Source organism: Pristis pectinata, chromosome 37 (genome assembly GCF_009764475.1).
Source record: "Pristis pectinata isolate sPriPec2 chromosome 37, sPriPec2.1.pri, whole genome shotgun sequence".
Lineage (NCBI taxonomy): Eukaryota > Metazoa > Chordata > Chondrichthyes > Rhinopristiformes > Pristidae > Pristis > Pristis pectinata.
The window spans coordinates 89,063-100,949 of record NC_067440.1 but is presented as its reverse complement, the minus strand read 5'-3'; the positions used below and the strand labels follow the sequence as shown (position 1 = coordinate 100,949).

Sequence of the window (11,887 nt, the reverse complement as noted above, 5' to 3'; positions counted from 1 at the left end):
TGGGGAGGGAGACTGAGTCAAGACCCGCTCCATCCCAGGGGCCTGTGAGTGCCTGCTGCTGAAGACGTTCTGCCATCGTGTTCAGGAGGGCCACCAGAGCCCTGACCCTACCCCCGGCTCTCGATCCGTGCCCCTGCAGGTCACAGCTTTTCCAGCACACACCCAGATCCAAATTAAATGTGCGGAGGGAGTCTCCACCTGCACTTCCAGACCTCCAGTCCCTCACTCGGATCCCCCACCCCACAGGGTCCTGTGTTCCCAGAGCAACCACAGCTTCTCCGATCTGCCCACAGAACCCGAGTCTCCCATCCCAGGATTAATCCCAGTGAATCTCTTCCCCACCCTCCCCCCAGCCTGCGCACCTTTCCCAGGGTGGGGTCCCCAAAACTGGACACCGGCAGCTGTGGCCCGACCACTGGACTACAAAGGTTCTCAGTGACTCCCCGGCTCCTGCCCCGGATCCCGCCTGTGCTTTAACCACCACCTCCATCTGCCCTGGAGCTTCAGGGGTCTGCAGACACTCACTCCAAAACCCCCCTGTGCCTCAACCCTTCCTCAGGACGCCCCATTGATCGTGCACTCCCGCAGAGCCATCTCACCGGGTGTGTCGACACCCAGACCCCAGTCCCACATTGTATGAGCAGCGGTCTTCAAGGGGCAGGCCACCCTAGAGCGACAGTCACAGTGAAGCTGGGCAACGCCAAGACCAGTCCTTCAGCTGCACACATCTATGTTATTTGAAGTTTATATATTTGTCAGTTTACAAATTAACGCCTTGAGCAAGAATCCCAGTGGTATCTGTAACTTCCTACCGCGCTACTGGCCTGGAGAGAGATTTCTGTGTGCAAAATGTTGGGAGACAGGAAGCGCCGCAGTGTGGGAGGGGCAGTGAGGGAGCTCGGCACTGTGGGAGGGGCGGTGAGGGAGCTCCGCGCTGTGGAAGGGGCGGTGAGGGAGCTTGGCACCGTGGGAACGGTGGTGAGGGAGCGCCGGGCTGGGGGAGTGGCGGTGAGGGAACTCCGCACTGTGTCAGGGACCGTGTGGAGGACTGACCGAGGTTAAATGGGGCAGCAAGACTGATGGCCCGAACGGCTTGCTCCTGGTCACGAGACCCCGACGTGCAGTATGTTCACTGCCATTGGTTTTGCCTCCCACATGAGCGCCGAGGTGAGCCCGGAGGAACTGCAGCGCCAATGACCCGGCTTCCGTCCGCCCTGTCCGTCAGGAGTTTGTTCCATCTCCCCGTGTCACAGACGGGCGGGTTAGGAGCTGCCGGCGTGTTCTGTGACCCCCTAGAACCACCTCCCAAATCCCCAGCAGCAACCCCGCCCCCGCACCCCTCACCTCCCCAGCACCCCTCACCCCCCCAGCACCCCTCACCCCACCAGCACCCCTCACCTCCCCAGCACCCCTCACCTCCCCAGCACCACTCACCCCCCAGCACCCCTCACCCCCCCAGCACCCCAGCACCCCTCACCTCCCCAGCACCTTTCACCTCCCCAGCATCCCTCACCTCCCCAGCACACACCCCCAGCACCCCTCACCACCCCAGCACACACCCCACCGCCCCCCCAAGCAACCCCCCAGCACATTCTCAGTAACGCAACAAGACGCATTTCACTGTTTCGATGTACATGGGACTAATAAATAAATACCTAAATATCAATTGAAGGGTCACAGTTGTGGGCGGGCGGGCGGACTCTGCAAAGCTCAGCGCCCGAACCGCGCCTGCGCACAATTTATTTCTATGGTTCTCTGATTTATTTTACTCCCCGCATCTTCGTTTGACGTCATCAGAGCGCGACGCGAATGAAGGCGGGAGGGAAGGAGTGAGGGAGAGAGGTGGAGGGAGGGATAAAGTGAGGGACAGAGGGGTAGGGAGTGAGAGACAGAGGGGGGAGTGAGGGACAGTGGGTGGGGGAGGGAGTGAGGGGGAGTGAGGGACAGAGGGTGGGGGAGGGAGTGACGGACAGAGGGGGGAGTGAGGGACAGTGGGTGGGGGAAGGAGTGAGGGACAGAGGGGGAGAGGGAGGGAAGGAGAAATTGTAAAAGAGAAAGAAAGAAAGGACAGGAAGAAGGAGAGAAAGAAAGTAAAAGTGAGCAAGGTTGTGGGGCAGAGAGAGGGACTGACCCCAGACTCAGGGCAGACAGAGGGACTGATCCCAGACCCAGGGCAGAGAGGGACTGACCCCAGACCCAGGGCAGAGAGAGGGACTGACCCCAGACCCAGGGCAGAGAGGGAAGAAAACGGAGTGACGGGCAGCTGTGGCAGAGACAGAGAGTGGGGGCGAGTTGAGGGAGATCTGCCCAGGACAGGCTGCGAGTGAACGACAGACATTTGAGGGAAAGGCGGATCTGGAATGAGAAGTACACCTGGCAGAACAAAACTGTGCTACACGGAGAGGGGCCGAAATAGCACGGGAGAGGGCCAGACACGATACAGAATCATCGATCAGAATAGGGGCAGACACGACACCGAGCTGTTGGTGAGAGAGGAGCAGATACGGCACCGGGCCATCGGGAGAGGGACAGACGCGACACTGAGCTACTGATTGGTCGGAGGGCAGACACAACACCGAGCTGTCGGCAGGAAAGGAGCAGACATGATACTGGGCCATCAGGAGAGGTTCAGATACAACACAGAACTATCAGCAGGAGAGGGGTAGACGTGTTACGGAGCCATTGGAGGGAGAAGAGCAGACACAACACGGAGCCATCGACAGAAGAGATTAAGGCAGTGCCAGCCAAGAACAGGCTGCAGAAGGCTTGGGGCAATTGGAATGTAATGGTGGGAGGTTCTTGTCTCTGAGACTGAGGTGCCCTGCACCTGGTGCCAGCTCAGGGCAGCTTTAACGATGTTTCGTCGACCAGGGGAAAACGTGCGGACCTATGACTGGAACCGGGCCCAGACTCGACGTCACTTGGAGGAGATCTTCTTTGGGGAAAATGGCTTCATCCGGGCTGGCAGCAAGGAATGCGAGGAATTCTGGCTCTTCCTGGAGCGCTATCAAAAATTTCAGGAGAGAGACAGGGAGAAGAAGGCAGAGATGGGAGGACATGGAGGGATAGAGGGTGGGGGAGGAGGGAGGGAAGATAGAGGGAGCGAAAGAAGGGGAAAACAAGGGAGCAGACGGTGAGAGGAGGGGAAAAGGAGAGGACAGAAGAAAGGAAAGAGAAGAAGGGATGAGGGGAAGGGGTAAAGGAGAGAGTGTAGGTGGGAAGAGGAGGAGGCAGTGAGAGGAGGGGAGATGGAGAGGGTGAGAGGAGAGAGGGACATGGAGGGAGTGAGAGGAGGGGAGATGGAGAGGGTGAGAGGAGAGAGGGCCATGGAGGGAGTGAGAGGAGGGGAGATGGAGAGGGTGAGAGGAGAGAGGGAGATGCAGCGAGGGAGGGGATGGGTGGAGGGGGGAGCAGGTGCGGCTGGAATTGCCGGCCCGGTAAGATGTGCGTTACCACATCAACCTGTCGGTGCTGTCGGGGAGCGGCCCGGGCCCGGGGGGTGAACAGTGCGTCCTCCCCGATGACCAGCGGGCAGCTTTCCGCCTGGCCGTCCTGCACTTTGCAGACTTCGGGCAGAAGCAGGGCTTCAGGCGCCTGCGGCGCCTGCTGGAGGGGCGGCAGGCTCTGCCTGTGGCCGGCTACCGCACCCCGCTGCTGGACCTGTGCCGGGACTGCCCGGTGCTGGTGGTGGCTGGCGACACTGGCTGCGCCAAGTCCACCCAGGTGCCGCAGTTCCTGCTGGAGTCCTGGGGCTCAGGCCGGGCCGGACGGCTGGCCTGCACGCAGCCCCGCCGCATCGCCTGCCTCTCGCTAGCCCGCCGGGTGGGCTTGGACAGCCTGCAGCCCGGGGCGGTGGGCTACCAGGTCCGCTTCGACTCCTCGCCCACCCCCGGCGCCCGCCTCTGCTTCCTGACGGAGGGGCTGCTCCTGCGGCAGCTGCGCACTGGACCACCGGCGCTGGCGCGTTACCATGCCATCATCATGAACGAGGTGCACGAGAGGCACCTGCACACCGACTTCCTGCTGGGGGTCCTGAGGCAACTCCTGGACTCCCCCCAGCACCCCGGCCCCCACTGCCTCCTTCGGGTCCGGATCCTCCTCATGTCGGCCACGATCAACATCAGCCTGTTCTCTCGGTACTGCGGGGGCGCTCCGGTGCTCCAGGTCCCCGGGAGACTGCACCCCATCAAGGTGAGGGAGGGGGAAGGGAGGGAGGACTGCACTCCATCAAGGTGAGGGGGAGGGAGGAGTGCGGGGAGGGAGGGAGAGTGGAGGGAGGACTGCACCCCATCAAGGTGAGGAAGGCGGAATGAGGGGAGCGATAGGGGAGGGAGGGAGAGGAGGGGAAAAGAGGAGGAGGGAGGGTTGGGAGGGGGAGTGATGGAGGGGAGGGTGAGGGAGGAGAGATGGTGGGGAAACACTCGCTGCCACTCTGAGCTCCTGGCCCTGAGACATGAAGCCAAGGTTCATTCTGAACCCAACTCCCTGAGTCTGGTCACGGATCGTGCCTGCCGACTCCCCAGACCCGTGACTCCTGATCGAGGATCAGGCCCGGTATAAACTCCCCGTCCATCGGTTAACGTTGATTAACTGACAGCATCGCTTAACTGTTATTTCTTTTTCTTCCTCCTCCCCCCATACTCCACCCTCTCCCCCTCCCCCTTGCCCCGTCCCCCTCCCCCTTGCCCCCTCCCCTTCCCCCCTTGCACTCTCCTCCCCTTCTTCTTCCCCCACCTTCTCCCACCTCGCACCCTCTCCTCCCCTATCCCCCTCCCCCCCTAACCTCTCCACCTCCCCTCCCCTCCTCACTCTCCCCGTCCTCTCCCCTCCCCTCCTCACCTCTCCCCCTCCCATCCCCCCTCCTCACTCTCCCCCTCCCCTCCCCTCCTCACCTCTCCCCCTCCCCTCCCCTCCCCTCTTCACCTCTCCCCCTTCCCTCCTCACTCTCCCCCCCATACCCCCACAACCACAGGTGATCTAGCAGCCTGTAGAGTGAGGAGGGGAGCTCAGGCTCAGACCGCTTGGACCCGGGGCCGTACCTGAGGGTGATGCAGACCATTGAGGAGCGTTACCCGGCGGAGGAGCGCGGAGACCTGCTCATCTTCCTGAGTGGGGCAGCAGAGATCGGCATCGTGGCTGAGGCAGCGCGGACAGTGGCTGCTCTCACCAAGCGCTGGGTTGTCCTGCCGCTGCACAGTGGGCTCTCTGCCTCCGAGAAGGACAAGGTGAAGCACCGGGACCCCCTACCTGAGTAAACCCCCCCAACTCCCTGAGGGGTCTCCTCCCTGAGGGAACACCACCCTCCCCACTCTCTGAGGGACCCCCCTCCCCACTCCTTGAGGGGTCTCCTCCCTGAGGGGATCCCCTCCCACTCCCTGAGGGAATCCTCCACTCCGTGAGGGACCCCCTTCCTGGTGAACCACCTCCATGAGGGAGCCCTCCTGATGGAACCCCTCATGAGGATACACCTCCCTGAGGAACACCCTCGGGGTACCCTCCTCCCTGTAAAAACCTTCTCCCTGGGCGACCAATATCCTGGGGAGCCCCTTCCCTTGGGGAGCCCACCTGCCTCTAGTGACCCTCCTCCTCCCCCTCCCCCCCAGCCCCCACTTCTTGGGCCCTCCTGGGGGACGAACCACCTGGGGATGATCTCCTGCGGGAAGTGCTTCCTTGCTGGGGCTTCCTCCTGGAGATCCCTTCTGATGGAGTAAAGCTGTCCCTGGGTATTTGCCTGTGGAGGGAGGATCCTCCTTCCAAGGACCTTCATTCTGGAGGTAAATACCTCAGACCTCTGTGAGATGGGCTGTCCTACCCTGTTCCTGCAGAAACCCTCCTCGTGGAAACGTCCCTTACTCTCCAAAGGATTGTTCTCACAGGGAGACCCTCAACATTCCCCGAGCTTTGCATGGCCCTCCCATGGTGAAGATTTTCCCCAGCTCTGCATGGCCCTCCCATGGTGAAGTGCTCCCCAGCTCTGCCCTTGTTCTTATGCCAGAGGAGTGTTGGGCTTGGTTCATGGGGCTTGAGAATCAATAATGGGGGTCAAACACATGAGCTGTTAGGGATGGGGAGTAACCTGCAGGGTTGAGTGTCTCTTAGAGAGGTCCGACTGCCCCAGAAATTGTTGGGACCCCGCTGTGCCAAGTGGTTTCCTGTGATACCCAAAGCTACTCCTCTTTTGCCACCAGGTCTTTGTTGTCGCTCCGCCAGGTGTACGAAACTGCATTGTGGCTACAAACATCGCAGATACGTCTGTTACAATCGACGGTGTGCGCTTCGTCATCGACTAAGGTGAGTGAGAGATTGTCAGCCTGTCCAGATACAGCAGTCACCTGGTTGCACCTCATCTGGTCTAAACCAGATATTGTGACTAAAGCCCTGTTCCTACAGATGATCAGTTTGCTTGTTACAGCTCACATTTAAGTAGTTTGGGATTCATATAATACAAATGGAGGATTTAAATTATATTTATGCAATTGGTGAAATTGTATTAATTCAGAATACTCTTCATGAGTTGGATTTGAAATACATTCATCAGTGGTACAGAAGTAATTTATGTCTAATCCATGCCCTTGGTGTGTGACGGGACGGTGCGGAGGGAGCTTCACCCTGTGTCTGACCCCGGGAGTGTGCGACGGGACGGTGCGGAGGGAGCTTCACCCTGTGTCTGACCCCGGGAGTGTGTGATGGGACAGTATAGAGGGAGCTTCACTCTGTGTCTGAGCCCGGGAGTGTGTGACGGGACGGTGCGGAGGGAGATTCACCCTGTGTCTGACCCCGGGAGTGTGTGATGGGACGGTGTGGAGGGAGCTTCACTCTGTGTCTAACATGTCCTGGGAGTCATTGTCATACAGTCATGGAGTTGTACAGAATACAGACAGGCACTTTGGCATATCTCGTCAATGCCAAACGATGCCTATTTATGCTCAACCTATTTGCTTGCTTTAGGCCTGTTTCCCTCTACTCCTTTCCTTTGTACGTACCTGTCCAAACTCCTTTTAAATGTTGTCGTTGTACCTGCCTCCACCACCTTCTCTGGCAGCTCATTCCATACACTCACACCTTCTGTGTGGAAAATCTACCCCTCAAATTGCATTTAAATGTATCCCCTCTCACCTTAGACCTGTGCCCTCTAGTTATATACTCTCCTGACCAGGAGAAAAGACTTGGACCATCTATCCTATTTATGCCTCTCTTAATTTTATAAATAAGGTCACCCCTCTGTCTCCTATGTTCCAGTGAGAACAAACCCACCCTATCCACTCTCCCCTTATAACTGCAGCCATCTGTTCCAGGAAACATCCTGGTGAATCTCTGCTGCACTTGCTCTATCGCTGACTGATTTGAACAATGTCCTACACCTGACATATGCTTCCCTCTTTCTCTGGAGCTGTGGAGGCTGAGGGGAGATCTAATAGAAGTTTATAAAGTTATGGGAGGCATAGGTAGAGTAGACAGTCAGAATACTTTTCCCAGGATAGAATTGTCAAATACAGGAGGGTAGAGATTTAAGGTGACGGGGAAAGTTTAAAGGAGATGTGCAGGTAAGTTTTTCAACACAAAGAGCGGTGTGTGCCTGGAACGGGCTGCCAGGGATGGTGGTGGAAGCAGATACGATGGCGGCATTTAAGAGGCTTTTAGATAGACACATGAATATGCAGGGAATGGAAGGATACGGATCACGTGCAGGCAGCTGGGGTTAATTTAAATTAGCATGATGGTCGGCACAGACGTGGGCTGAAGAGTCTGTTCCTGTGCTGTACTGTTCTATATTTTCGTTGATCCCCTCTCACCCTCCTCCATCTCCCTTGTGCCCTCGTTTTGTAGACACCCCACCATTAGTAAAGGATTCTTACTATGTATCTGGTCTACGCAGGGAACGGAGGGATATGGATCATGTACAGGCAAAAGGGATTAGACATTGTGGGCTGAAGGGCCTGTTCCTGTGCCGTGCTGTGTTCTGTGCTCTACGTTCTTTTCCCTGATCAAATATTCGACCTGAGTCCGTGACTGTGCGCAATCTGTCTGCGTTCCAGGGAAAGTGAAGGAAATGAGTTTCAATCCAAAGGCCAAGATGCAGCGACTGCAGGAGTTCTGGATCAGCCGGGCCAGCGCGGAGCAGCGTGCGGGGAGAGCAGGGCACACGGGGCCTGGTGTTTGTTACCGGCTGTACGCCGAGTCTGATTACCAGGCTTTCGCCCCCTACCCGGTGCCAGAGATGCAGAGGGTGGCACTCGATGCCCTGGTCCTGCTGCCTCACAGCCGATCAGCTGGCTGGAGGTGGTCGGGCCTCTCGTGCACCTGTGGTGAGTCAAACACAAGTCCCTGGGACTGCAGATCTGAGAGCGTGGGATCTTCCCATGCAGGGCGTGTTCTTCTCCTTGCGGTTGGGGGTGGGGTGGTGGGGAAGACTTGCATCACGCATCTCCTTTCCACTTTTCCCCTCTCATCTTAAACCTGTGCCCTCTAGAATTTGACATTGCCACCCTGGAAAAGAGTCTCTGACTGTCTACCCCATCTCTGCCTCTCATAATTTTATAAACTTCTATCTGGTCACCCCCACCCCCACCCCTCACCCTGTCACTCCAGAAAAAAACACCCAAGTTTGTCCAACCTTCCCTTATAGCTAATACTCTCCAATCCAGGCAGCATCCTGATGAACCTCTTCTGCACCCTCTTCAAAGCCTCCACATCCTTCCTGTAATGGGGCAACTGGAACTTAGGATAATACTCCAAATGCAGCCTAACCAAAGTTTTATATAGAAAGTTTTTCACGCAGAGTGTGAATAGTATCTGGAATGTGCTGCCAGAGGAGGAGTTGGACACACACATCATCCGAGGCCAGCATCGAACCCACATGGCTGGAGCTGGGAAGCAGCATCTCTGCTACCTGTGCCACTCGAGGACATGTTTATACTGAGCTTTGTGTGCTCCTTAGGTGTGGATTTGAGGTTCTCAGTGCATCCCTAGTGTGTTGTGGCACTAATTGCATGTCACACACACTCTCCCCTCTTGCCTGTGTCTCTCCAATGGGATTGAGACTTATTCCTTTGCTTCTCACAGGGACCTCCCAACTCATTCTCTGTGTCACAACCCCTTGACTAAATCTCTTCTTGACTTTCTTTCCTCCTGAGGTTTCTCCATTCTCTGTGCCACTGAAGCCTCACACCCTGGTACTGTATGAGTGAATTTCCCCCACTTGCCGTGAAGCCTGATCTCTTTCCTAATGAGTGGCAGCCCAGAGCTCAAATGAAGCTCGGCCAGTGTTCTGTGAGGGAGAAGCAAGTCACCTTGCTCTCCCCCCTTTTAAGCCCAAGACGCTCTCTTAATTTTGATCTCCTAGTTGCCAGCCGTTTTCATTCTCCTCCCCATTCCCACACCGACATGTCTGTCCTGGGCCTCCTCTACTGCCAAGTTGAGGCTTCACGAAAACTAGGGGAACTGTGCCTCATAGAGTAATGGGTAGTCTACAACCCGTCTGCATGAATTCTGCAGCTTACAGTGAACTGCTCCCCCTCTGTCCCTTTTCTTCTCTCCTCCTGATCTACCCCGCCCCCAACACCATGTCTCTTTCCCTCCTCCATGATCTCCATCTGCCAATCACCCACACACTCTATCACTGGTTCCCCTCCCCCCACCATTCCCATCTGCCCTCCCCACCTTCCTCTCCTATCAGTTTCTATTATCTTCAGCCCTTTGTCACCTCACCTATCACATCCCAGCTTCTGGCACTAATTCCACTCTCCCCTCCCCCATCTGCCTATCACCTCTCCTGGATCCACCTATCCCCTGCCAGATCTTGCTCCACCCATTCCCCTCACACTTTTATACTGGTTATCTCCCCTCGACCTTTCTGTCCAGATGAAAGGTCTTGACCCAAAAAGTCAACCCTCCATTTCTCTCTGTGGATGCTGTCTGACCCACTGATTTCCTTGAGCTATTTGTGTGTTGCACCTTTTTTTAACAGTCCAGGTTATAGAACCATAGAACAATACAGCACAATACAGGCCCTTCGGCCCACCATGTTATGCCGCCCTACAAACCACACCTAAGACTATCTAACCCCTTCCTCCCACATATCCCTCTATCTTAAATTCCTCCATATTCTTATCTAACAATCTCTTGAACTTGACCAACGTATCAGCATCCACCACCACTCCAAAAAGCGCATTCCGTGCCCCAACCACTCTCTGGGTGAAAAACCTCCCTCTGATGTCTACCTTGAAATTCCCATCCATTACCTTAAAGCTGTGCCCTCTTGTATTGAGCATTGGTGCCCTGGGTAAAGAGGTGCTGGCTGTCCACTCTATCTATTCCTCTTAATATCTTGTATACCTCTATCATGTCTCCCCTCATCCTCCTTCTCTCCAGTGAGTAAAACCCTAGCTCCTTTAGTCTCTCCTCGTAATCCATACTCTCTAATCCAGGCAGCATCCTGGTAGATCTCCTCTGCACCCTTTCCAACGCCTCCACATCCTTCCTATAATGAGGCGACCAGAACTGGACACAGTACCCGAAGTGTCGCCTAACCAGAGCTTTGTAAAGCTGCATCATCACTTCGTGGCTCTTAAACTCGATCCCACGACTTATGAAAGCTAACATCCTATAAGCTTTCTTAACTACCTTATCTACCTGTGAGGCGACTTTCAGTGATCTGTGGATATGAACCCCCAGATCCCTCTGCTCCTCTACACTGCCCAGAATCCTGCCATTTACCTTGTATTCCGCCTTGGAGTTTGTCCTTCCAAAGTGTACTACCTCACACTTCTCTGGATTGAACTCCGTCTGCCACTTGTCAGCCCAGCTCTGCATCCTATCAATATCCCTCTGTGAGCTTCGACAGCCCTCCACACTATCCACAACACCACCGACCTTTGTGTCATCTGCAAACTTGTTAACCCACCCTTCCACCCCCTCACCTAAGTCATTAATAAATATCACAAAAAGTAGAGGTCCCAGAACCGATCCCTGTGGGACACTACTTGTCACAGCCCTCCAATCCGAATGCACTCCCTCCACCACAACCCTCTGCTTTCTACAGGCAAGCCAATTTTGAATCCACACTGCCAAGTCTCCCTGGATCCCTTGGCCTCTGACCTTCTGAAGCAGCCTACCATGCGGAATGTTATCAAACGCCTTACTAAAATCTATGTAGACCACATACACTGCACTACCCTCATCAATCTTCCTGGTCACCTCCTGAAGAACCCTATCAGGCTTGTGAGGAAAAATCATCCCTTCACAAAGCCATGCTGGCTGTCCCTAATCAGTCCATGATTCTCTAAATGCTCATAGATCCTATCTCTTAGAATCCTTTCTAACAGCTTACCCACCACAGATGTAAGGCTCACTGGTCTGTAATTCACTGGACTATCCCTACTACCTTTTTTGAATAAGGGGACAACATTCGCCACCCTCCAATCCTCCGGTACCCGTGGACAACGAGGACTCAAAGATCCTCGCCAACGGTTCAGCAATCTCCTCCCTCGCCTCCTGAAGCAGCCTGGGGAATATTATGTCAGGCCCCAGGGACTTATCTGTCCTAATATTTTCTAACAACTCCAACACATCCTCTCTCTTGATATCTACATACTCTAGAACATTACCCTGACCAACACTATCCTCAGCGTCATCAAGACCCCTCTCCTTAGTGAATACTGAAGAGAAGTGTTCATTGAGAACCTCACCCCCTTCCACAGCTTCCAGGCACAGCTTCCCACCTTTGTCTTTAATCGGACCTACCTTTACTTTAGCCATCCTTCTGCTCTTCACGTACGAGTGAAAAGCCTTGGGATACTCCTGAACCCTACTCGCCACAGCCTTTTCATGTCCTCTTGTCGCTCTCCTCAGCCCCTTCTTAAGTTCCTCCTTGCTACTCTATATTCCT

The 11,887-nt window shown here is 55.5% G+C and overlaps 1 protein-coding gene across 1 annotated transcript in view; it reads left to right on the top strand.

Moving 5' to 3' along the window:
• The first annotated feature begins 2,855 nt into the window (after nt 1-2,855).
• Nucleotides 2,856-11,887, top strand: part of LOC127586488 (probable ATP-dependent RNA helicase DHX34) — a 37,237-nt gene continuing 28,205 nt past the window's right edge. The window contains 5 exon segments of the mRNA XM_052044503.1: nt 2,856-3,072; nt 3,443-4,191; nt 4,992-5,225; nt 6,189-6,291; nt 8,037-8,306. Of these exon segments, the coding sequence (XP_051900463.1) occupies nt 2,856-3,072; nt 3,443-4,191; nt 4,992-5,225; nt 6,189-6,291; nt 8,037-8,306 (1,573 nt within the window).